Source organism: Macrobrachium nipponense, chromosome 9 (genome assembly GCF_015104395.2).
Source record: "Macrobrachium nipponense isolate FS-2020 chromosome 9, ASM1510439v2, whole genome shotgun sequence".
NCBI classification, from domain to species: domain Eukaryota; kingdom Metazoa; phylum Arthropoda; class Malacostraca; order Decapoda; family Palaemonidae; genus Macrobrachium; species Macrobrachium nipponense.
The window spans coordinates 56,229,934-56,257,201 of NC_061110.1; the positions used below are offsets into that span (position 1 = coordinate 56,229,934).

The 27,268-nt window shown below is 37.3% G+C and overlaps 1 protein-coding gene across 4 annotated transcripts in view; it reads left to right on the forward strand.

The window, feature by feature from the left end:
* LOC135218315 (lysine-specific demethylase 2A-like) overlaps positions 1-27,268 on the forward strand; it is a 198,793-nt gene that overhangs the window by 123,556 nt on the left and 47,969 nt on the right. For all 4 annotated transcript variants that reach the window (XM_064254539.1, XM_064254541.1, XM_064254540.1 and 1 more), the window contains one exon: positions 5,944-6,018. In XM_064254539.1, the coding sequence (XP_064110609.1) occupies positions 5,944-6,018 (75 nt within the window). The remainder of the gene's footprint in view (positions 1-5,943; positions 6,019-27,268) is intronic.

Below are 27,268 nucleotides of genomic sequence, written 5' to 3' on the forward strand. Positions count from 1 at the left end.
GTCAGGTTGCATGGAACATGAAATTAAAGGAACAGTGAGTGATTGAGAATTATTGCATATTCTGGTCCCTGTCATTGGCATTTTTTTCCACTAATATTTATGACAGAAGAAATAATGTAGGATTAGAACACACTCATTGTTTTATAGCGTAAAATTGTCAGGTTCTGGAATATTGGATTTCTTAAATTTTAGATGAAGTCCCATGTCCCTGTAAGAGCCATGGTACACACAGTAAAGCTTGGCAAGCAAGAAACCTTTCAATCGCAACGGATTGATACTCTTGTAACAGTAAACTGGGATGGTTAATATGAAGAGCTGTTAACCCTCTTGCGCCGAAGGGGTATAATAAAAATCGTCTCCCGTATGCCAAGGGGGTTCTCGGAGTGAGGGCCGAAGCAGAAAAAATATTTTTTTTTAAAATATCACAGCGCGCTTAGTTTTCAAGATTAAGAGTTAATTTTTGGCTCCTTTATTTGTCATTGCCTGAAGTTTAGTATGCAACCATCAGAAATGAAAAAAAAAACTATATAAATAATGCGATATATTATAGCACGAAAACAAAGTTTCATATATAATTGTATTCAAATCGCGCTGTGGGCAAAACGGTTAATGCTAATGTGTTAATTTTTTTCTTTGTATTGTACACTAAATTGTGATCTTTTTGGTATATAACACATTGTAAAACAATCAAAGCAACACAGAGAAAATATTATCACAAAATGATGCATGAATTCGTAACGCGCGGACGTAAAATTTTTTTTTTTTAATTCACCATAAATCTAAATATTGTTCTAGAGCCTTCCAATTTGTTTCAAAATGAAGATAAATGATTGAATATTATTATACTGTAAGAATTTTAGCTTACAATTGCAGTTTTCGACCATTTCGGACGAGTTAAAGTTGACCGAATGTCGAATTTTTTTATATTTTTTTAAAATGCAAATATTTCAAAAATGAGAAAAGCTACAACATTCAATTATTTTTTTTGTATTCTACATGAAATTGCGCACATTTTCATATATAAAACTCTATGAAATGCCTAATATGAAACTGAGCAAATATAACGAGAGTGCGACGTACGCTTTTCGGAGATTTGCGCCGGAGAATCCACCCGCGGAGGCAAGGAAAGTTTTTTTTTTTTTAAATTCACCATAAATCTAAATGTTGTGCTATAGACTTTGAATTTATTTCAAAATGAAGATAAATGACTAAATATTACTAGACTGTAAGAGTTTTAGCTTACAATTGTGTTTTTCGACTTTTGGTAGAGTCAAAGTTGACCGAACATGGTTTTTTTTTCTATTTATCTTGATTTATATGCAAATATTTCAAAAATGAGAAAAGCTACAATCATGAGCATTTTTTGTTGTATTCTACATGAAATTGCGCACATTTTCATATATAAAACTTCATGTAACGGCTAGTTTAAAATGGTGCAAACATTACGACAATCGCACAAAAAAATTTATGATTTTTCGGAAGAGTTACAGCGCGGACGTAAGGAAAAAGTTTTTTTCATAAAATCACCATAAATTGCAATATTGTGCTAGACTCCCAATTTGTTGCAAAATGAAGGTAAATGATTGAATATTACTAGAATATAAGAGTTTTAGCTTACAATTGCGTTTTTCGACCATTTCGGTAGTCAAAGTTGACCTAAGGTTGAAATTTTGGCACTTATTGTTATTTATATGAAAATATTTCAAAACTGGTAAAAGCTACAACCATGAGTTGTTCTTTGTTGTATTCTACATAAAATTGCGCACATTTTCATATGTAATACTCCATGTAACGGCTAGTATAAAATGGTGCAAAAATTGTGTCGGTGACGAAATAATTTCTGAGATGTGTCGCTGATACTTTTTAGTGCAAGAAGAAAGAAATTCACACTTGCGCGCCCGCGTAACGATTGTAAACAAAACAACGCCTTGATCCGTGAGCTCTCAGCATCCCCCAAGGCGAGTGATTCGAAAGTTTTCGCCTAGTAGGCCTATAACTATTTTTCCGCGAATTAAAAAAAAAAAACTATTTATATTGACGTACCATACGTCCAGTCGGCGTTAAAGGATTAAGTAGAATAGGACTGATATATTTTTACATTACTATATGCTCATTCGCTATAGAGAAAAGATGTAACGGCATATACTGCTAAATTTAAAGCTGATACTTGTAGCTGAAGCTGGGGAAAGAATGTTCATCTGCTAACAACAATTATCGTGCATCTGCAACATGGATGAAACTGCAGCCTTCGACAGTAAACAAAATTTGAGAGAAATGTTTTAATGAAAACTATTTGGCATGAAAGAACACATTTTACAGTTTTCACTTTGATAAAAGATAAATGTAAAGCTCGTAGTATTCTGATAAAATCAAGTGAAAATATCGAACACAATCTGTTGATTTTTTTACGCAATAAACATGCCCACAGCGCCATCTACTAACAAAAAAATAACGATTTCTTGCACAACGATATGTATTAAAGTGATCTTTTGACTTGAAAATACTTCATATAATGCAAAATAACCTTGTCCCATATTAATCCTTAAACGCCGAATGGACGTATTAAACGTCGAGTCAAAATGTCTCCCGTATGCCGAATGGACGTACCATACGTCGACTCAAAAAAGGCGTTGTTTTGTTTACAATCGTTACGCAGGCGCGCAAGCGCGAATTTCTTTTTTATCGCATTAAAAAGTATCAGTGACACATCTCAAAAATTATTTCGTCACTTTGACATAACTTTTGCACAGTTTTAAATTATCCTTTACATGAAGTATTATATATGAAAATGTGCGCAATTTCATTTAGAATACAACCAAAAAATACCCATGATTGTAGCTTTTATCAGTTTTGAAATATTTTCATATAAATAACGATAAGTGCAAAAATTTCAACCTTCGGTCAACTTTGACTCTAACGAAATGGTCAAAAAACGCAATTGTAAGCTAAAACTCTTATATTCTAGTAATATTAAATCATTTGCCTTCATTTTGCAACAAATTGGAAGTCTAGCACAATATTTCGATTTATGGTGAATTTATGAAAAAAGTTTTTCCTTACGTCCGCGCGGTAACTTCCAAAAAATTTTTTTTCGTGCGATTGCACTAATGTTTGCACCATTTTAAATTTGCTGTTACATAAAGTTTTATATATGGAAATGTGCGCAATTTCATGCACAATACAACTAAAAACAACCCATGGTTGTAGCTTTTATCAGTTTTGAAATATTTTCATATAAATAACATTAAGTGCAAAAATTTCAACCTTCGGTCAACTTTGACTCTACCAAAATGGTCGAAAAACGCAATTGTAAGCTAAAACACTTATATTCTAGTAATATTCAGTCATTTACCTTAATTTTGCAACGAATTGGAAGTCTCTATCGCAATATTTCGATTTATGGTGAATTTATGAAGAAAAAAACATTTTCCTTACGTCCGCGCGGTAACTCTACTGAAAAAAATCTGAAATTTTTTCTTGCGATTGTCGAAATGTTTGCACCATTTAAAATTAGCCGTTACATAAAGTTTTATATATGAAAATGTGTGCAATTTCATTTAGAATAAAACAAAAAATGATTGAAGGTTGTAGCTTTTCTCTTTTTCAAAATATTTGCATATAAATCACGATAAATAGAAAAAAAACCACGTTCAGTCAACTTTGACTCTACCGAAATAGTCAAAAAATGCAATTGTAAGCTAAAACTCTTACAATCTAGTAATACACAGTCATTTATCTTCATTTTGAAACAAATTCGAAGTGTCTAGCACAATATTTAGATTCATGGTGAATTTAAAAAAAAAAAAATTCTATCCCTCTGCGCGCCGATTCGCGGCCGCAAATCTCCGAAATGTGTACGTCGCATTCTCCTAATATTTGCTCCTTTTCATGTTAGGTGTTTTATAGAGTTTCATATATGAAAATTTGCGCAAATTCATGAAGAATACAAACAAAAATATTTGAAGGCTGTAGCTTTTCTCATTTTTGCAATATTTGCATATAAAAATATATATATAAAAATGTCGAAATTTGGTCAACTTTAACTCGTCCGAAATGGTCATAAACTGCAATTCTAAGCTAAAACTCTTACAGTATCATAATATTCAATCATTTGTCTTCATTTTGAAACAAATTGGAAGTCTCTAGAACAATATTTAGATTTATGGTGAATTTTTGAAAAAAAAACATTTTTTTACATCCGCGCATTACGAATTCATGCATTATTTTGTGATAATATTTTCTCTGTGTTGCTTTTATTTTTTTACAATGTGTTATATACCAAAATGATCGCAATTTAGTGTACATTACAATGAAAAAAAAGTAACTTGTTACCTTTAACCGTTTTGCGCACAGCGCGATTTGAATACAATTATATATGAAATTTCGTTTTTGCGCTATCATATATTGCATTATTTATATATGATGATGATAATTTTTTTCATTTCTGTTGGTTGCATACTAAACTTCAGGCAATGACAAAAAAAGGAGCCAAAAATGAACTCTTAATCTTGAAAACTAAGCGCGCTGTGATTTTTTGAAAAAAATATTTTTTCCGCTTCCGTGCTCACTCTGAAACACCTCCGGCACACGGGGGAGAATTTTTTTTTTACCGCTTTGGCATTTAAGGGTTAATAATAGTATCTTGAGATTCATTTATGCTAACTAGAAGCAAGAAAATCGCTCTCATTTGAGTTCAGTGCAGCAAAATAAACTTGCTTCGCAATCAACCTCAGCTGATTTCCAAAACAAAACATTGATTGCTATGTTTGTATTTTATAATACAATAGTAATATGAAAATACAGTGGGCCCCCGTATTCGCTTTCTCCGGATTCGCGGACTCACACATTCACGGATTTCTCCCGGGAACATTTCCCCATATTATTCGCGGAAAATTCTCCTATTTGCGGTATTTTTATATGAGAAATATCCATTTTTTTTTCCATTTTAAAATGCACTCTTTGTGATGAAAATATATATATAGTATAAACACTTTTAGTGGGTTTTTTTGAGTTTTAACCAATATAATAGGTGGTTTTCAGCGGTTTTGTAGGGGTTCCAATTATTGGCATATTCAACTATTCATGGGGAGGTCTGGTACGCATCCCCCGTGAATAAGGGGTGACCACTGTACATGTGATATTATTAGATGCAGTGAAGTAAAGCATAGCTTTTTAAAAGATCCATGGAAAAGATGCACTTTCATTATGTTTGCATTTTATCATAGACTAGTAGTATGTGAATATTACATATGCTAATTTTATATCTCGATGTATGATGCAACCTCCTTAAAATTAGCTTCAAAATTGGGTCTTCAAAAGTTGCATGATAATGCGAGTTATACAGTAAGTACTGGGCAAGTTACATATACAGAGATGACACTTTTATAATAATTTCTTTTGTATATAATTGGCACCTGATGGACATGAGGCATGAACAAACTGAGCTTTCTGCTGACAGTCTTTCCTATTCTCTTGCTAGTGGGTGGAATTGGTCACCTACACAATAGTTTGAAGTGTTAACTGCAAATATTGAATTCAAACTGCTGTAATAAGTTAAATTTATAGCTGTGTAATTATGGGGTAAGTATATACAAAAAGTTACTTTATTATAAAAATGTCATATTTTGCCATGTTATTTGCAGTCTCGGCTCTTCCTTGCTCATCATATCCTTCATAATGCTGATATTATTTCTATAGCATTCTGAAGTTCTATAGATCCAGATTTTATTCCGTGGAAAGTTCATCTGCTAATGCATAGCACTTTTATAAAGTATCCATGCTGCATTTATATTTAAATCTTGTATTTAGTGATGAGTAACTCATATGTAAACTAACATTTTAAGTAAACAAGTATATATTAGGCAATAAAATGTATCACTTAGTGATTAGTGTTATTGAATGTAATGAATGTTAATTGCAAATAAATATTGGAAATGTTTTCAGCACAACAGAGTTCCAGGAAGTAGAGCATCGGTTGCTGGAAGTGACACTGGGGAAGCAAAAACGCCTTCAGTTTTGGTGAGTGCTGACATTTTGATGTAGGCTTTTTACACTATGCCACAGTTTTACAGTAAAATTCATTAGGTAGTTTCCTGTATTGTGCCTTAATGTGATGTCTTCAGCTCCACCCATTTCTATATGGGGTTCCTGATTCTGTCAGCCTTCTTGACTCTCCCCTGTCCAATACATCTCGACTTACTGAACTTCTCTCACGTCATGCGTTATTTTACCCTTCTTTCAGAACTTTCACTTTTCCTTCCCTCAGGGTTCCTTCCCTCCACTTCCATGATCAATCTCTCTCTCTCTCTCTCTCTCTCTCTCTCTCTCTCTCTCTCTCTCTCTCTCTCTCACAAATACACACATGGCCTTCCTATCTCTGTATAACATAAGCAAACCACTGTAGTCTTCTTTCATGGGCCATCTATGATCTTCCCCTACCTTAACTGTTCCTTGACTAAATCATTTCTGATCCTGTCTGTTCTTGTAATTCCATATACTATTCTCAACATCCTCATCTGTACTGCATATTCCAAACCTTACTTCAATTTTTGTGCTAATTCTCTCTCTCTCTCTCTCTCTCTCTCTCTCTCTCTTCTCTCTCTCTCGCTCTCTCTCTCTTCCTCTCTCATCTCTCTCTCTCTCTCTCTCTCTCTCTCAGTAATTTACTTTACAGTACAGTCAATCCCCTGGTTAATGATGGGTTCCATTCTTGGGGGCCTACACTAAACGAAAGTCGTCGCTGACTGAAATTCAAAAGTCTACAGGCGTCCCAAGTCACCTTACAGTGGCCTAGACTTGTTAACGATGCCTTAGACAGGGTCATGGTTAGATATTTTGCCATAATATGTTAAACTCTTTAATGAAAATGTGAAATTTCATTTGTCTAATCATTTACTATGGTATGCACAGTAGTTCTACAAATTTTTAATGTCAGATTTGATGAACTGGTAAATCTTGGCCTAGTAATAGAGGAGAAAAAAAAAGTTACTTTTTTCAGACTGCTAATGTTTCCTCCATCTCTTTATTTATATCTTCTAGTGGAATAAGTTGAAAAAGCAAAAGAGAATGATAAAGATATCATTAGTAACATTATAATTGTTAGCTTAAACGCTATTGCCATAAACAACTGAATGATAACAGTTGTTTTGCTACAACAACTGAACCAAATCTGATAACAACAATGTTTTGCTTGCATTTCAGCCATCGTACAATAGTAAAAAAACAGGACTTAAATATTTTTGCATTATGCCTTTATTTGGTATGGAGAAAATATTGGTAAGGAAATATAGTATTGGTAAATTTAAACTGCAGTAGTAGCTGAACTGAGACGAAAAAAAAAAAAAAAAAAAAATTCACTGCTAATGACTATAAATTATCGTGCATCAGCAACATGGAGGAAATTCAACCGCAAATAATAGTGGAGAAAAAAGTATTTTAATAAAAGATACTGGCCATGAAAGAACACAATTTACTGTTTCCATGCCGATTTTACAATGGGGATGTAAAAGAGAATTGTGAAATTTTTATTTTAGTGGTTACTAGTTTGGTAAATGTGTACAGCCATGAACAACCAAACGAGAAACAACATTTTGCTAAGTACAACCGAATTGGATAACACCATCCATTTGGCTTGTATTTCAGCCATCGTACGATAGTAAACAATTACTGCAGTTATGTTATAAGTGATCAAAGATCAGCAAGGAAATATACTGTAAAATTTAAACAAAATTGTTGCTCAAGTTGAGAACACTTCGATCTGGTAATGACTGTTATTGTGCATCGGTAACAAAGATAAAATTCCTGTAAACTTATCCGATCAAACACAACCGTAGATGAAGTTGAGAGGGAATCATTTTAATCAAAACTTCAGGTCTTGAAAGAATACAGTTTACTGATGTTTTCACGTCGATAAAAGATGAATAACATATCTGTGAAGCTCATACTACAAAGAAATCAAGTGAAAATAGCAAATTGAATTACGTAATTTTCTTTACACAATAAACATGCCCACAAAGCAATCTCTTAACGAAAAAAATAATATAGTTCCTAACAAGACATTAAATTCATATTTTGACTTAAAATTAACACGTCTTATAACGAAAAGATGACCTTGTCTCATATTAGTAAAGTATCTAGATAATCTTTTATGCTAACTAGAATCAAAACAATTCGCTCTGAATTGAGTTAAATCCAATTAAATAAACTTGTATTCACCATCAGCTGATTTCCAAACCAAAACATTAACCTCTGTTAGTATTTTATGATACAATACATATGAGAATACATACAATATAATAGGATAATGTATATTTTTTAAAAGATTCATGGAAAAGATGCATATTAGCTATGTTTTTATTCCATAATTATGTGTAGGCATCAGCAGCCTGATATGTATCGCTCAGTTATGCCGATATTCAGTTTCTCCTAGTACTGAATTATCATGAGCTAATATGCATTGAACCCAGAGAATTAGCTGAAATTAATAATTACTTTGCTTTATATGTTTAAATATACTGTGTAGTGTAGGGTACGCTACCATATATATAAAGATGGTACTGATTACCCTAGTGTAGGCTAGGTTATATTGAAGATATGATTTTTTTCGACGTACGATGGTTTTTTCGGAACCTAACCCCCATCCTAAGTAGGAGAATACCTGTATTATGAAATAGGATGAAAAAAGCGAATGGACATGCTCCGGACACCATCTATAAAGGAAATATAACTTGACAACAAGCTGTATATAAGTCATATTTCAACTTAACCCTCTCGTGATCTGATGATGTTTAGCATGTCGATGAAATTTTTTCCTTAAGTGCACAGATGACGTGCCTGGCTCATCATATGTAAGGTGATTTTGTTGGGGGGGAGTGTCAATTATAGAAAATTGTAGTTGACACCATTGGGTCAACAGATGAATCACGAAGAAAACTCAAACCTGGTGCCGCCAGCTTACTTAGCTACGATACAAAACATCATCATAAGTAGGTTGAAAAATTTGAAAATTGCTCTCCATAAAAAAATGCTGATTTTTTTAATCAATTACAGCTCATTAGCAAACACATTTATAGCAAAATTATTGCTTCCATGTGAAAGAACAGACATTTCTACACAATTAAGGTTTAAAATAAACCCCCCAAACCTAAATATTATATTTTTCATAATTATTTCCAAATATCTACGATTTTTCTAAGCCTCGTAAGATGTTCTGATTGCTTAAGGAAATAATTCAATCATTTGCCGACATAATAACACTAAGCAGAATCATATATTAGTTATAGTTAGGACGTACCGAATTTTGCCAAAAAAAATTTCCTTGCGCATGCTCCTTTTGGCCCGGAGGAAAAGTCGTGTACCTTACACCTTATATTTTTGGCCTGTGCACAAGAGGGTTAAGACACTTTGTATAATGAAAAAGAAGCTTGTATCATATAAATAGTTTCTAGAGATTAATTTACAGTGAATCGAAGCAAGAAAATTGCTCTGAATCAAGTTAAATACAGTGAAATAATCTTAACTCCGCTCTCAACTTATTTTTACCAAACCAAAACCATGATTGTTTTGTTTATATTCCATAATACTGTAGTAATATGAGACTCATACAGTTTTATTGGATACAGTGAAGTAAAGCATAACTTTAAAAGACCCAAGGAAAAGATGCAAATTCATTATGTTTGTTTCATGAGGCGTTTTCTTGGCGTTGAGGCCTAGCCACCAATAACCTGACAATGGTATCATCAATTAACGAAAAGAATAACTAACTGTAGTTCATAACAAGACTTATTTAAGGCATATTTCAGCTTAAAAACACTTCATATAACAATAAATAACCTTGTCCCATATGAATAGTTTCTAGAGATTAATTTATGATAAATAGAAGCAAGAAAATCTTTCTGAACTGAGCTAAGTCTCTACTCAGCTGATTTTTCCAAACCAAAACATGATTGGTTGGTTTGTATTATATATTAATACAATAGTAATATGAGACTATATGCAGCATTATTGGATACAGAGAAGTAAAGGATGACTTTTTAAAAGAGCCAAGGAAAACATGCATATTCGTTGTTTGTATTGTATGTGGCGGTCTTGACACTTATATATTGAACAAGCCCTGTAGAACCAAAAAGCCGATAAACGATACCAACAGTAATGGGGTCGCTAAAATATAGAAAGTAAGTCTCTCTCTCTCTCTCTCTCTCTCTCTCTCTCTCTCTCTCTCTCTCTCTCTCTCTCTCTCTCTCTCTCTCTCTCTCATATGTATATGTATATATATATAAATGCACACATGACCTTCCTATCTGTATAATATAAGCAAACAGCTGTAGTCTTCTTTCATGGGCCTGTCTGTTCTTGTAATTCCATATACTATTCTCAACATCCTCATCTGTACCACATGCATATTCTGAACTTTCCTTCAGTTTTTGTGTGATTAAAATTGGATTTTATCAACCTTTCCCTACTGTGACCATTTTGGTTTCCTCAAATATTATTTTACACTCTTGTTTTAACTTTTTAACACATTAATAATAAAAGAAAATGTGAAAAGGGGGATTTTTTGGGTTGGCTGGAATGAATGATCTTGATTCCCATTATTTCTTATGGGGATATGTCATACTGCGGACAAATCATTTTTAACAGCCTTATGGAACAGATTAGGTACGAAGCCTGAGGTACTACTGTACTATATATGTACATAGCATCTCAGTGGCGTGGTCAGTATGGTCTTGACCTGCCACCTCGGTGGACGCAAGTTTGATTCTAGGGCATTCCACTGAGGAGTGAGAGATGTGTGTTTTTGGAGATAGAAGTTCACTCTCAACGTGGTTCGGAAATCATGTAAAGCCGTTGGTCCCATTGCTTCCTTGCAACGAAACACCAAAGAAACTATATTTTTACATATAGCTGTAGTCTCTGACGTCACTGCAGAATTTTGAATTTCGCGGCAGCGCGAATTGATTGGTCAGGTGATTCCCGTACCCCCTCCCTCTACCGGGGAATGTAGAACTACCACAACTAAACCTCAGAATTTTTCTGCCGTCGCAACCGGAACACCGGTTTTGTTTGGTGGAATTTCTTTGCTTTTTCACGACGGATACTCATCAATTTGGTGACGTACTCTTTGTGATTTGGCTTTCGGGCAGTTGCTATTTATCTTTATTTAGCCAGATAGGCAATAATTGTGTGATTTTCATCAGGGTTTAAATTTATAATGTCAGATTCGGGATCTCACCTTAGGGTTTGCAGCAAGGGTTGCAAAACCAGGTTTCTTAAAGCTAGGTTAGACCCACACACTTTGTGCGCTAATTGCAGAGGTCAGAACTGTAGCAAAAGTTTAACATGTGATGAATGTAAGGATTTGACTGATAGAGGCTGGAAGGAGTTAGAGAGTTATATGAGAAAGCTAGAAAAAGATAAATTAGGAAAGCTTCATCTAGGACTTCTTCCTTAGCTTCTCAGGAATTAGAGAGAGAGGATTTTCCTTGTTCTATGTCTAACCCAGATCCGCCTAACATATTACCTGACCCTGACACCGTTGTTCCCGAACGCGACACCGTTGCCAGCTTACGGGAACAGATGGATTTAAGATTTAGCGTGCTTATGGCAGCAATGGATAGATTAGGAGAATCTGTGCATACTTTGATGCTAGATAAGAATAAGAAAAGTGTTGTGTTAAGTGATAGTGCAGTGGAGGAGGCGGCTGTTCGGTCCTCTCGTTCTCCTAGGCCTAGGCCCCTGCCAAACTCCCCGGACATTGGGAGGAGGCATGCCGAAAGCCGAAGGGAGACGAGCGGAATTGACACCCGAGCAGTCGTCCCCTCAGGCGATTCTGCCGCAAGTTCGGCTGAGGAAGAAGAGCAATGCTATAAAGGTGTTCAAGGAGTATCGCAGAAGTGTCTTTCGTCTTCTTTGAGCGCAAACGATTCGCCTTGCAGAGGTTGGAGGTCTAAGGACGAATCTCGTCCACTAAAGAGAACGAGACAAGTTTCGCCAGCCACAGTTCCCAAGAAGAAGATCGCGGCTTCTGTGGAAGAGCCGTCGTGTAGTTTTTGGGAGGCGCCGGAAGCGTTCTGTTCGACTTCTGAGGAAGTAAAGAGACCGATGTTGAAGAAGAGGAGGAAGCATAAGTCTTCCAGTCACGAGGTGACTGATAAGCGCCAGTCTGATGTACCTAAACAAGAGAAGGAACTTACGCGAGTTGAGTGTTCGCCTTTGGAGAATAGAGATGATTCGGATTCAATTTCTGGCCATAATATCAGTAAGCGCCAGCCTGATGACACGACAACTGTGTTACACCAGACTCCAAAGCGCCTGGCTTCTCAAGAAGCAGCCTCTAAACGCCAAGCTACCAGACGCACGGATTAGGACTCGGTAGCCGCAAGGCGCCTGTCTCCTAAGCGCTTGGATACGGTAGTGTACAGAAGCACCTCTCCTGACAGGCGCCAGGATCCCAGCAGGATCCCTTTTCCTGCCAGGCATTCTTCAGTGTACAGAAGCGCCTCTCCTGACAGGCGCCAGGATCCCAACAGGTGCCAGGATCCCAACAGGTGCCAGGATCCCAGTAGGATCCCTTCTCCTGCTAGGCGCTCTTCAGTGTACAGAAGCGCCTCTCCTGACAGGCGCCAGGATCCCAACAGCCACCAGGATCCCAGCAGGATCTTTTCTCTGGCTAGGCGCTCTCCAGTAGACAGAAGCACCTCTCCAGACAGGCGCCAGACTAGCAGCAAGCGCCCTACTCCTGCCAGGCGCTCTTCAGTTGATAGAAGTGCTTCTCCTTCGCAGAGTTCCTCCCCTAGGAAGCGCTCTTCTCCTGCGGTTGTGTTGGAAGAGGTTTCTGAAAACGATAATTATTACGATATTCGGGAACCTCGCCAAATGCTCGAATTCTTGGAATAGGTTCTGTCATGTAAGTGGGTAAGCCTCCATTGACAAGATCCAAAAAGGTTCTGTCTTGTAAGTGGGTAAGCCCCCATTGACAAGATCCAAAAAGGCTTTGTCATGTAAGTGGGCTAGTCCCCATTGACAAAGATCCTAATAAGGTTCTATCGTGTAAGCGGGTAAGCCCCCATTGACAAGATCCAGAAGAGCTCTGTCACAGGTCACTACCTCGCTGAGGCTCTTGAGGCAAAGCAGACTCATAGACAGTGTCCATGAAGTCTTCTGCCCAATAAGATAAGAAGATTGAACTGTTGTCTTCGGTACTCTGTTCACAATTGAAGCTTTCCTTCGGGAAAGACTTCTCCTTCATTCTCTTGACTTGAGAACGAAGGCGGTCGATCTCCAATCCTTACTCTCATTCCTCGTTGGGAAAAGAATGTAGGATGGAGGTAGTTGTACAGAAACCTACAAAAATACTACGTATTTTACCTTCGCGACATGATTCTGTTAAGCAGTTGAACTGTCTGGGGTGTAGGCGCATACTGTAGATAGCTCTATGGATGGCGACCGAGACAACTAGTATCCTAATTCAACTGCTAATCGGGGCTCCCTGCAACCTCCCACGAGTTACCAGTTTCAATTTTAGATACTTATGGTATTGAAATGACAACACCAACTCCGCTTTTGTATTTACCGAAATCAGTTTCGCTTAAATATAATTGCTCGAGCGTATTTTTATGCTCGATGGTTCTAGCCGAACGCATTCCTTCATGGAATGGATTACATGGCAACTCAGGATGACGAGTCTGCAAGAGCTAACGGTGTGTGAGTCTGCTGTCACTGCGATAACAGCTCGGTACCAGCTGGCTCTCCGAGATGCACGGTCGGTTGCTTCTCTCTCCCCTGCAATGATTTAGCTGCCGAACCGTATCTCTGCCCAACAATCACGGACTTAGGTCTCTGATTAACGGGGATTCTCGCATACATGAATGACCATCTACTGCTGTGATGCTCGGTTTCATCGCCTTCGACGTGAGAAATTTTCAACAGATATCTCTTGGACTTTTTTTTTTTTTTCCCTTCTTCTTCTTCTTCTGTTGTCTGTACTAGTCTACTGCTGGATCGCACTGCGATAATGCGGAATGTTTTTTCTTCAGACATCGGAGTTTGTCTTCAAAAATATATCGTATTTGTAGGTGTGCAATTGTTCATTGTTCACCCCGAATTAACTGATGTATTGGAAGACATCGCCTATTCCCAGGCCTGACAGCTCTGCTTCCAAATGTTTAACCCATGAGAAGCAGTTCTGCAGGCAGTACTTCCTGGGTTTTTTCATTACTGAAAAACGCCCCGCTTTCATAGCAATTACGACTTCTCACCGGACAGCAATGAAATAGAGGGTAGCGTTTTATGTCATTGGTAAGCACGGGTTCAGAATCTTGAGAATCTTTCTCTCGATTCGGCTGTGAAGAAGTACGTTGCATTCTCTGTCTTCCTTCGTCTTCTACGGCACAGTGTTGAATCTCCTTACCTGAGATTCAACTACTATGAGAATGTCTTGCCATCAGGAACCTCGGTCTCTAAAAGGCAATTGACTTTCACCTGTTGGGCACATGCCTTAACAGAATCATCACCTCGCCGTCCGGCTTCGGTGACAAATATACGTTTTTGATGGTCTCTCGGCATAACCCTTCAAAGGCGAAGGTCACGTGACTTGCTCAGATTCTTGGACAACTTACCTTGATACCGAACGCAGTCAGTCGGCAGCTGTCAGAGCGCCCGTGTCAGTTACAAACTACCGCGTCGACTTAGTTCGAGTGTACCAAGAACGTCGCTGCGGACACCTTCCCGAGCTTGGAAGGGGTAAAAAGGAGCCGAGTTGGTGGTTTTCCCCTCTCGGAATGAACAAGGGCTTGTCTTTTCTAAAAACCGGAACCGCACCTAATGTCGTTCTCAGAAGCCTCAGAGTCGGGATGGGGAGCAACACTAGGGGCGAAAGAAGTGTCAGGCATCTGGAAGGGGGACCAGGTGAACTGGCACATCAACAAGGAGGAGTTGAATACAGTCTTCCTGGCCCTGAGGAGTTTCGAACCAGAAGTCAAAGGCTCGGTGGTCCAGGTCAACTCGACAACACCACGGCTCTGGCATATATAAGGAAACAGGGAGGGACTCATTACGTCTCCCTGTACGAAACAGCAAGAGACCGGTTGCTGTGGGCAGAGGAGAGAGAAATTACACTTCTCACCAGATTTGTTCAGGGAGAGAAGAATCTAAGGGTGGACCTGCTGAGCAGGAGAGATCAAGTCCTCCCCACAGAATGGACTCTCCATCAAGACGTTTGCCAGATGTTGTGGAGCCTTTGGGGGCAGACCACACTTAAACCTTTTTTGCCACGAATTAGAACAAGAGACTGGACAACTTTTGCTCCTCCATTTCGGATCCAAGAGCAATAACGGTAGACGCACTCCTCCTAGACTGGACAGGGATAGACGGCTACGCGTTTCCCCCATTCAAGATTTTGGGGGAAGTATTGTGAAAGTTCGTCCCTTGTGGCCTGCTCAGGAATGGTTCACAGAGGTACGGAAATGGACGGTGGACTTCCCCAGATCTCTTCCACTCAGGAGAGATCTGCTCAGACAACCCCACTTCGACAGGTTTCACTAAAACCTCCCCGCTCTCTGCCTGACTACCTTCAGACTATCAAGAGATTTGTCAGAGTGAGAGGCTTTTCGCGCAAGGCTGCTAGCTCGATCGCCAGAGCCCGCAGGTCATCAACCTTGCGAGTCTACCAGTCGAAGTGGGAAGTGTTTCGTAGATGGTGCAGGACAAAGAAATTATCCTCATCCAATACCTCTGTGGCCATAATTGCTGACTTTCTTCTCTTTTTAAGAGAAGAATGCAGCTTAGCTGTCTCTACGATTAAAGGTTATTGTAGCATGCTATCCGCGGTGTTCAGGAACAGGGACCTGAATATCACGGAGGATAAGATCTGCATGATCTTATCAGATCTTTTGAGACGACTAAGAATTAGTGCTCTAAACCGCCTAGTTGGAACTTAGATGTGGTTCTCAAGTTCCTAGTATCGGACAAGTTCGAACCCCCTCAACAGGCGTCCTTCAGGGACCTGACTAGAAAGTCTGTTTCTTTTAGCGCTGGCGACTGCTAGAAGAGTAGCGAGCTTCAGGCTCTGGATGCTAGAGTAAGGTTTAAAGGAGTCGGCAATCTGCTCTTTTAAACCTTCGTTCTTAGCGAAGAACGAGAATCCTTCCTAACCCTGGCCTTGAAGTTTTGAGGTCAAAGGGCTCTCACCCTTAGTGGGAAGAGAGATAGATCCCTGTGCCATGTCAGGACCCTTAAGAGGGCCGGCCGGCTAATGCCCTTTTTTAAGGACAGGACTTTGATATTCATACCACTTAATAAGGTGACTTGGGACATCTCCAAACCGCATATGATTTTCGCCTCTGACCTTCGGTTTTGTGACGCCAGGGCGATTTATCCCGAAAATAACCATTTTTCAAATTCTATCTCCTCCCTTGATATTTAATATTAAGACCTGGGATTACTACCATATATAGATCTGATGTAGACCTCCAATCGAATGGAGAGTTTTTTTTTTCTAAAAGTCATTTTTTTGCAAGATATGAATTTTTCAATATGGTAAAAAAATAAGCCCTATAAATTAGGAGAAAAGAATTTATAAGAAAATACGAAACAAAAATTGGAAAAAAGGGCTCTATTTGATTGTTCTATAATGTCTTTCTGAGTTATATACCAAATTCCAATGTTATAGCTTTAAAACTAAGTGAGAAGATAGATTTTGAAGGTCAATAAGTATAGTTTTGAGATACGGGCGTTCAAAGTTTTCCTTCGTATTTCTATAAAGACAATGTTAATAAATAATGATTATTATGAATGTATATTTCTTTTTTGTGTATTAATAAACCAAAACTATTTTATTTATCATAATTTAATCATAAATGATGATCCCTTTGCTCATATATCGTAGCCTGGGGCACTGCTTGAGGCAAGATGGGGCACTCCTTCCTATGTAACCCCCTCCTACGTAACCCCCTCCCTCCCCTTCACTAACTCGGCTTATTACAGCGAATTTTCTTCTTCTGTATGTTAGCGAGATGTTTTCCTTGTATTTTCCTTTTTGGCATGATGAAATTCTTCCCCGAAACAAAGATAAACAAACGTAAATGCAAGAGAATGTCAAGAGGTGAAACTCGAAGGCGTACTCTTTTTTTACAAAGACAATAAATCATGATTATTATGAATTTCATATTCCATTTTGGGTTTTAAAAAACCAAAACTTTATTTATCATAAATGAAGATCTCTTTGCTCAAAGATCGTAGCCTTGGTGCACAGTGTGACGTGTGCTGTCAAGCAAGACGGGGCCGTTATTAAGCAACCCTCCCCTCTCTCTTCACTAACTACGCATATATTATGATATTCTGTAATAATACTTGAGCGATTTTTCTTCGTCTGTATGTTAGCGAGATGTTTTCCTTGTCTTTTCCTCATTGGCATGATGAAATTCTTGCCGAAACATACATAAACATACGTAAAAGCAGGCGTATGTCAGAGGTGAAATCGAACGTGTAGACTACTCGAAGTCTGTGATCGCACTAAATCAGGACTGGACTGGGTAGCTGAGCCTGGTCTCCTTCTCGACTCGGGGAATGTCTACAGATGCCATTTCTCCCAATTTCTTTGACAATAATTATCAAAATTTACGATAATAGAGGAAATATTGCATTTTCTTGTACGGATCAATGTTTTAGGCTTATTGAGTTACGTTAACTAATTATCCTGTAACTACGAAAGTAAGAGGAATTTTGACGAAATATTTCGTATACGTATTCTCAATTGCCATATGAAGCTCCATGAATTTTTTCATGACTGCATTTTTCGCCCTATACCTCCATATATAGGGGTTCCGGCCGGCCCCCTTAAATTCTACCTGGAAAGAAGAAAAAAAAAAAAGAAGACTAAGGGCAACCTAAAGAGTCTCTGGTGTTCTGTAAGAGATCCCAGAAGACCCATTTCTAAGAATGCTCTGGTGTTCTTTATGAGGAGCGTCATAACAGAGGCGCATGCGACGTGCAATGATCATCAGTTTAAACTCCTTAGAATTAAAGCACATGAAGTAAGGGCCATTGCGACATCTCTGGCGTTTCAGAAGAATATGTCGCTGAACAATATTGTAGCCTCTACATACTGGAGATGCAACTCAGTGTTTGCTTCTCGAGACGTGAGAGTGACTTACGATAAGTGCTTCTCGTTGGGGCCCTACTTATCTTTGGTGTTGTTTTTTAAGGGTGTCTGAGGGTACGGAAGTGTACTAGTGGTACCCTACAGTCCATTTAGGTAAAGGGTAAAAATATTTAGGTTAAGGTGATTCACATGTTGTTGTTGTCCGTATTGTTTATTGTGTACGGCTCCATGAGCAGACATATAATTATCGCATGTCAGTCCACTGTTAGCCCTAGACTACATGTAAATGTCTATAGCTTGACGCTCAGATCCATACATCATGCCAATGCTGGTACACTTCTATGGCTTGGTGCGTGGCTCCATATACCCCGCCAATGCGGTACGTATATATAGCTTGGCGCACGGTTCCATATACCTCGCCAATGCTGGGTACGTGTCTATAGCTTGACTTAAGGCTCCATGTACTTCGTCAATGCTTTCAAGATCAGCAGACTTAAGAGGCAGTAACCTTCAAGTCAGCTATCTTAAAAGGTAAGGACTAAAAGAGAACTACTAAATTCCAATAAAAATTCCTCATTAAATATGGTTAGCTGCCATGGCCCCACCTCCAAAATGTACCAATCAGCTATATGTAACTACCAGGTAAGTTGCATACGTAAAAATGATATTTTTATGATAAAATAATGTTTTACGTATACTTACCTGTTAGTTACATCATTAGAGCCCACCCACCTCCCCTCACATGGACAGGTAGGCATAAAAATTCTGAGGTTTAGTTGTGGTAGTTCTACATTCCCCGGTAGAGGGAGGGGGTATGGGAATCACCTGACCAGTCAATTAGCGCTGCCGCGAAATTCGAAATTCTGCCGTGACATCAGAGACTACTGCTATACGTAACTACCAGGTAAGTATACGTAAAACATTATTTTATCATAAGAATATCATAATTACAGTATTGGCGTTCTTTGCATTCGCGAACTCACATATTCGCAGATTTCTCTCTGGAACGTTTCCCCCCCATTATTTGCGAAAAATTTGCCTATTCGCGGTATTTTTCTATGAGAAATATTCACAACTTCCTGTTTTTTTTTTTTTTTTTTTCATCATAAAATGCACTTTTTGTGATAAAACTATTAAAAAAACCAGGTATAAAAATTGTTAGTGGGTTTTTCTTGAGTTTTAACTACCAAAGTAGGTTTTAAGCATTTTTATAGGGGTTCCAACTATTCGCGGGTTCTAACTATTCACAGGTGGGTCTGGTACACATCCTCCGTGAATACGGGGGACCACTGTGTGTGTGTATATATATATATAATATATACATCTCTTACCACCCTTTTATTAAAAGTACATACACAAATTGGAAACTCTTACCTGTTGTCAATGGTTCCCTCTGTCTGCAAACATTTCATTAGGCTATGAACCCTTAAATGCCTATTGGACGTATTTTACGTCAAGATAAATTGTCTGTTGGGTGCCGATTGGACGTAATTTATGTCGACATAGAAAAGTTTTTTTAAAATTCGCGGAAAAATACTTATAGGCCTACCAGCCGAAAACTTTTGAATCACGCGCCGTGGGGGATGCTGGGAGTTCACGGATCAAGGCGTTGTTTTGTTTACAATCGTTACGCAGGCGCGCAAGCGCGAATTTCTTTCTTATCGCACTAAAAAGTATCAGTGACACATCTCAGAAATTATGTCGTCACATTGACATAGTTTTTGCACCATTTTTAATTAGCAGTTACATGGAGTATTATATATGAAAATGTGCGCAATTTCATGTAGAATACAACAAAAAATACTCATGATTGTAGCTTTTATAAGTTTTGAAATATTTTCATATAAATAACGATAAGTGCCAAAATTTCAACCTTCGGTCAACTTTGACTTTACCGAAATGGTCGAAAAATGCAATTGTAAGCTAAAACTCTTATATTCGAGTAATATTCAATCATTTACCTTCATTTTGCAACATATTGGAAGTCTCTAGCACAATATTTCGATTTATGGTGAAGTCATGAAAAAACATGTCCACGCGGTAACTCTTCCGAAAATATCATATGTGCGGTTGCACCATTTTTAATTAGCCATTACATAAAGTTTTATATATGGAAATGTGCGCAATTTCATGCACAATACAACTGTAAACAACGCATGGTTGTAGCTTTTATCAGTTTTGAAATATTTTCATATAAATAACTATAATTGCAAAAATTTCAACCTTCGGTCAACTTTGACTCTACCGAAATGGTCGAAAAACGCAATTGTAAGCTAAAATTCTTATATTCTAGTAATATTCAATCATTTACCTTCATTTTGCAACAAATTGGAAGTCTAGCACAATATTTCGATTTATGGTGAGTTTATGAAAAAAAAAAACATTTTCCTTACGTCCGCGCGGTAACTCTTCCGAAAAAATCATATGTGCGATTGTCGTAATGTTTGCACTATTTTCAATTAGCCGTTACATAAAGTTTTATAAATGAAAATGTGTGCAATTTCATGTAGAATACAAAAAAAATAATTGAAGGTTGTAGCTTTTCTCATTTTTGAAATATTTACATATAAATCACGATAAATAGAAAAAAACCATGTTCGGTCAACTTTGACTACCGAAATGGTCGAAAAACGCAATTGTAAGCTAAAACTCTTACAGTCTACTAATATTCAGTCATTTATCTTCATTTTGAAACAAATTCAGTCTCTAGCACAATATTTAGATTTATGGTGAATTTAAAAAAAAAAAAAAAAAAAAAAAACTCCTTCCCTCCGCTTGCAGATTCTCCGCCGCAAATCCCCGAAATGCGTACGTCCCATTCTCGGAACATTAGCTCCATTTCATATTAGGTGTTTCATAGAGTTTTATATATGAAAATGTGCGCAATTTCATGTAGAATACAACGAAAAATAATTGAAGGTTGTAGCTTTTCTCATTTTTGAAATATTTGCTACAAAAAAATATTTTAAAAATTCGACATTCGGTCAACTTTAACTCGTCCAAAATGGTCGAAAACTGCAATTGTAAGCTAAAACTCTTACAGTATAGTAATATTCAATCATTTATCTTCATTTTGAAACAAATTGGAAGTCTCTAGAACAATATTTAGATTTTTGGTGAGTTTTTTAAAAAAACATTTTTTTACGTCCGTGTGTGACGAATTCATGCATCATTTTGTAATATTTTCTCTGTTGCTTTTATTGTTTTACAATGTATTATATACCAAAATGATCGTAATTTAGTGTACAATACAACAAAATAAAATTAACACTTTAGCTTTAACCGTTTTGCTCACAGCGCCATTTGAATACAATTATATATGAAATTTCTTTTTTGCGCTATCATATATTGCATTATTTATATATGATAATGATAATTTGTTTCATTTCTGATGGTTGCATTCTAAACTTCAGGCAATGACAAAAAAGGAGCCAAAAATGAACTCTAAATCTTGAAAACTAAGCGCGCTGTGATTTTTTGAAAAAAAAAAAAAATTTCGCTTCTGCGCTCACTCTGAGGCCACCCAGGCATACGGGAGACGATTTTTAATATACCGCTTAGGCGTTTAAGGGTTAAGATCACGTAAGTATAAAAATATACTTTTTATTGTCCAAAGCAGATGAATATAGAATAGAACAAAATGATTAACAAGTCATAGTGACAAAAACCCATATCTGCCCATAAAGAAAACTAGTAAGTTATCACTCTACCCTCTTGACTAAGAATTCACTCCCAGACCCAGAATGTCAATAGGTTTATTATTTTAGTCATGTTATAGAATCCTGTCTTTAGTACCATGGAATAGAACCCATCTGTAATAAAGATAACAATGGATAAAAGATACACTTCACACTTCTCTCTCTTTTCAAAGGTAACGCTTTTCTAAGTCTTACAAAAGTATGTGCCATACCTTTACGATTGGGGTTTTCTCTCCCGACACCTGACGTGTACCAACTGACCTCTTTCTTCTCACCAAAAGGAATGTGACTTTCGCAAGTGCCCTGGTCTATTAGATCTGTAACATCCGTACAAACAAATGTACATGCTTGACAACCAGACAAGGGGTCTCTCGGTTAAACCACTTACATACCAAATTCCTTCACTCAAGAAAGCTGCCCCTACAGCTCAGCCTGTCTCCAAGCAAGACAGACATATGTGATTCACTAACATTGTAATATATATACACATACATACAGACATACAGGCGGCCCTCTGATAGTGACAGGGGTTCTGTTCCTGGCCGACGCTAAGCGATTTTAAAGCCTACGGCCACCGCACACCTTCACACCTTCTTTAGAAATTGCAGACCAGTTAACAGCGCCCAAGACCAGTCAAACAGCACCGTAATCCTGCAGTGGCACAATAAGTAAAATTATATTTAGGCAGTATAGTACTATAGAATTTACTGTACAGTAGGTACTGCACAGTACATTACAGGCAGTCCCCAGGTTACGACGGGTTTGGCTTATGACGTTCCGAGGGTAAGGCGCTTTTCAATTATATTCATTAGAAATTATTTCCAGGGTTACGGCACATGTTCCAGGGTTACGACACCTACAGTGCTGATCTCGCAGAAGAAATATGACACCAAAAATGCAAAATAATCTATATTTGATGGTTTTTTTTATGAAAAATGCAATAAGAATGCAGTTTACATAGTTATCAATGCACCCAAAGCATTAAAAGTAAGGTTTTCTTAGGATTTTTTTATGATGTTCCGGCTTATGACTATTTTCGGGCTACAACGCGTCTCAAAAACGGAACCCCCGCCCTAACCCGGGAACTGCCTGTATAGTATTATAAATACTTTAAAGTGGAAAAAGCCTAGCTGTAATCCTTTGGGTGTACTGGTAGCTGTATGTTCATGTTACAATAATTCGTCGTATGATGATCCGATTTTATGAGAAACCAAATTACAATAGCCTAACTTTATCCCATCTTCTAGTTATACAAGTTCGAAAACAACAAAAGAGGATGATGAAAGTATGGTTTTAACGTTATACTGTGCATAAACGAGTACAGCCATGAACAACCGAACAAGAAACAACTTTTTTTTCTAAGTACAACCGAATTGGATAACATCCGTTGAGCTTGTATTTCAATCATCGTACTTTAGTACACTATTACCATATTTGTTATAAATGACGTTATGTAGAATAGAACTGAGATATCTTAATGTAATAACTATTCGCTATAGATCAAAGATCAATCTTGAAATATACTGTTAAATTTAAACCTGGTAGTTATAAATGAAGTTGAGAAAACTGTTCAAGCTACTAATGACTATTATCGTGCATCGGCAACAAGGATAAAACTCCAGTAAACGTATGCCATCAAACACAACCGTAGATAAAATTTAAATAAAATAATTTCAATGAAAACTACTGTGCTGATATAAGATTAATAACGTAAAGTTCGTATTACGATGATATAAATTAAAATTGCGAATGGAATCACATAATTTTTTTACGCAAGAAACATGCCACTAACGTAATCTGTTAAAAAAAAAAATTAGTTCATTATCACAACGATACATATTCAGTACATATTTCTACCTAAAAACACGTCATATAAGGAAAAATAACCTTGTCTCATAAAGTACTATCTAGAAATTTGTTTATGCTAATTAGAAGGAAGAAAATTCTTTCAGAATTGCGTTAAATATGGCGAAACAAACTCGTATTCGCCATCAGCTAATTTCAAACCAAAGACATTGGCTGCTCCGCAGAATACTGGCTTAGATTTGCCGTAGTATTATATAATACACATTTTAAACATAAATGCATGAAAACTTATAACAAAAGGCTGAAGTTTCATTAACAAAATAACTTATAATTAGCTCCCAAATTAATAAAATAACACCATGCATTTTTCGGAACAGTGGCAGACAAGAACGAACATTAAAGAACATCCTCTGATGACGTGGAGGGTAGTTACAAAAGCTGCCTTAATTTGTATCATATTTATGTACAAAAATGAAAATACCCTGTATGTAATATATTTTCATACACATTTTAAACAAAAGCATGAGCATTTATATAATCGACACATAGATCGCTAAATTTGCACTCTCTTTAACTTGATATTTCCGGAAGACCGGCAGGCGGCGGCTTACAAGAACGAACACGAAAAAACATCGTATTTATAACGTGAAGGGCAGTTTCAAAAGCTGCCCTGTGCAGAAATAAAAATACCCTTTATTTAATACATCTTCATACACATTTTAAACATAAAATTGACACATCGATCGCTAAATTTGCACTTTTTTTAACTATTTTCGGAAGAGCAGCAGGCGGCGCCTCACAAGAAAGAGCATGACAAAACATCCTCGTTGGTAACGTGAAGGGCAGTTTCAAAAGCTGCCTTTGTACCATATTTCTGTGCAGAAATAAAAATACCTTTTACATAATAAATTTTCATACACATATTAAACATAAAAGCATGAAAATTTATAAATCGACACATCCATAGCTAAATTTGCACGTATTTAACTCTCTATTTTCGGCATAGAACAGCGTCGGAGGCATATTTTTATTGGGGTTCCCTTGCAATAGACTCCATTGCCAGCAAAAGGAGATGAAACTGTGAAGAGCTTCCTTAGGTATATGAAGCTTCTAGAACTTCTGACCAGAAGGGTCTGTTATGTGCTCGACTACCGATCTCAGGGTCTAAGTTTGATTCCCCACTCCCAACAAGGAATTTGAGAAATTTATTTCTGGTGATAGAAATTCATTTCTCGATGTGGTTCAGATTCCACAACAAGCCGTTGGTTCTTAGCCATGTAAAAATATCTAATCCTTCAGGCCAGCCCTTAGGAGAGCTGGTAATCAGCTCAGTGATCTGGTAAAAGTAAGATATATTTTACTTTCTGACCAAAAGCAGCAGATAGTCACTTGAAAGCTCATGGACTTCCATTCACAAGCAGAGCAGCAGTCATCCATATGCAGCTTGATATGTTTTTAGATATACTATTGTGTCAAAGGCAATCCTCAGGATTTTCCTCTTCTGAGTCTTTGATAATCAAAATGGAGTCCTTGGGAGAGTTAATCCTAGTCATCTTGTGTGTTCAAGATGAGGGTGAGAGGACTGAGGGGCCAGGGCCAGGCAAGGGGCCAGGGCCAGGCAAACAGGCAGAGTGATCAATGTTAACAATGGGTGGTTCAGGAGACTAGTAAACCTCACATTCTAAGCTTGTGAATATTCTATGGTCTCAGCAACCAGAGAGCGAATAAATGGATTGAATGAATGTCTGGTAAAACCTGAGGCCATGGCAGCAAATCCATGAGAAGTCAAGCCTGGGAAAGCACAAGCTAGCCTTCTGCAGCTGGAGGCATTATGGGAAGGAGAAAAACCACACCTTATGGAGGTAACAAAGGCAAAGCAAGAACCTGCGGGGGAGTAGGAGCTGCAGAAAAGAAGCTTGTGTCATGAGGGCTTAGGAATCTTGAAATAATAGTAGTACAGGTAGTCCCTGGTGATCGGCGGACTCAGTTAATGGCGATCTAGCTTTATGGCGCTTGCCCAGAGCCATAAAATCAGCAAAATATGATGTCATAACGGGCCAAGTTTCAGTTGTCAGCATCATAAGGTGCCGTTAATAGAGTTATGGCGCCATAACATCCTAACAGAGGTGTCATAAGGACCATAATTAATTAATTATATCTTAGTTTTACCAGACCACTGAGCTGATTAACAGCTCTCCTAGGGCTGGCCCAAAGGATTAGATATTTTTACGTGGCTAGGAACCACTTGGTCACCTAGCAAGGGGACCTACAGCGTATTATGGGATGCAAACCACGTTTATTTCATGAAATGAATTTCTATCACCAGAAATAAATTCCTCTGATTCCGCATTGGCCGAGCCAAGAATCGAACTTCAAACTGCTGGACTGGTAGCTGAGCACGAAAACCACCCGTCCAACGAAGAACTCATAAGCACCATAAATTGCCAAGTTTCGGTTAACCCTTAAACGCCAAAGCAGTATTTTAAAAATAGTCTCCGTATGCCGGTGGCGTTCGCGAGTGAGCGCCGAAGCGGATTTTTTTTTTTTTTTAACACAGCACGCTTAGTTTTTAAGATTAAGAGTTCATTTTTGGCTCCTTTTTTTTTGTCATTGCCTAAAGTTTAGTATGCAACCGTTAGAAATGTAAAAAAATATCATTATCATATATAAATATTGGGATATGTGACAGCGCTCATATATAATTATATACAAATCGCACTGTGAGCAAAACCATTAAAACTAACTAGTTAATTTTTTTCGCTGTATTGTACACTAAATTGCGATCATTTGGTATATAACACATCGTAAAACGATCAAAGCAACACAGAGAAAATATCATCACAAATGATGCATGAATTCGTAACGTGAACACGTGATTGCAACACTGCAGCTCTTCCCCCTCCTGGCTATCACAGAACTTGATATATCTGACAGTTTTAGTACCTGGATCTCGAGGAAAGGTTACTGGAAGAAGACTGGGATTTCCTTAATTCTTCCATATTTTTTTAAATATAAGCTAAAATCTTAGTAATTCACTATGGTATTTTCTTTAATGAATTGATATTATTGCTGTATAAATTAATATTAATATTTGAAAATAGTAAATCATTTATTTATCATACAAAAAAACGTACATCTTTGTAGTAGAGAGAGAGATAGAGAGAGAATGATTATTTTTATTATGTGATATCATTTCAACTTATTAAACTTACTAATACAGTAGTAATCAAAATTAATATTTGAAAATTAGTAAATCATTTTTGTATTATAAAAATGTATTTAGTCATGAAAATAAACATCAAAATACACTAATTAGTGATTATTTTCGTCGGAAAATACAAAGAGAGAGAGAGAGAGAGAGAGAGAGAGAGAGAGAGAGAGAGAGAGAGAGAGAGAGAGAGAGAGAGAGAGAGACTATGGTTTTTATATCCAAGTCTAAGTAGAGTATAAATGGATTCTTTAAGTGAAATAATGTTTCAATGATATTTTGCTGTTTTGTATTAAAGGATATGTATACTGTTTGAGAATGCGTTCCTTATCCTTGACTATGGTTACCATACAGTTTAATAGCGTAATTAATTTATGCGCCCTCCGCTCAGAAACTAGTTCTGCGTATGAGGTATCGTTAAAAGGCATAAAAAACCATCGTAACCTTGTAATTTGCGTT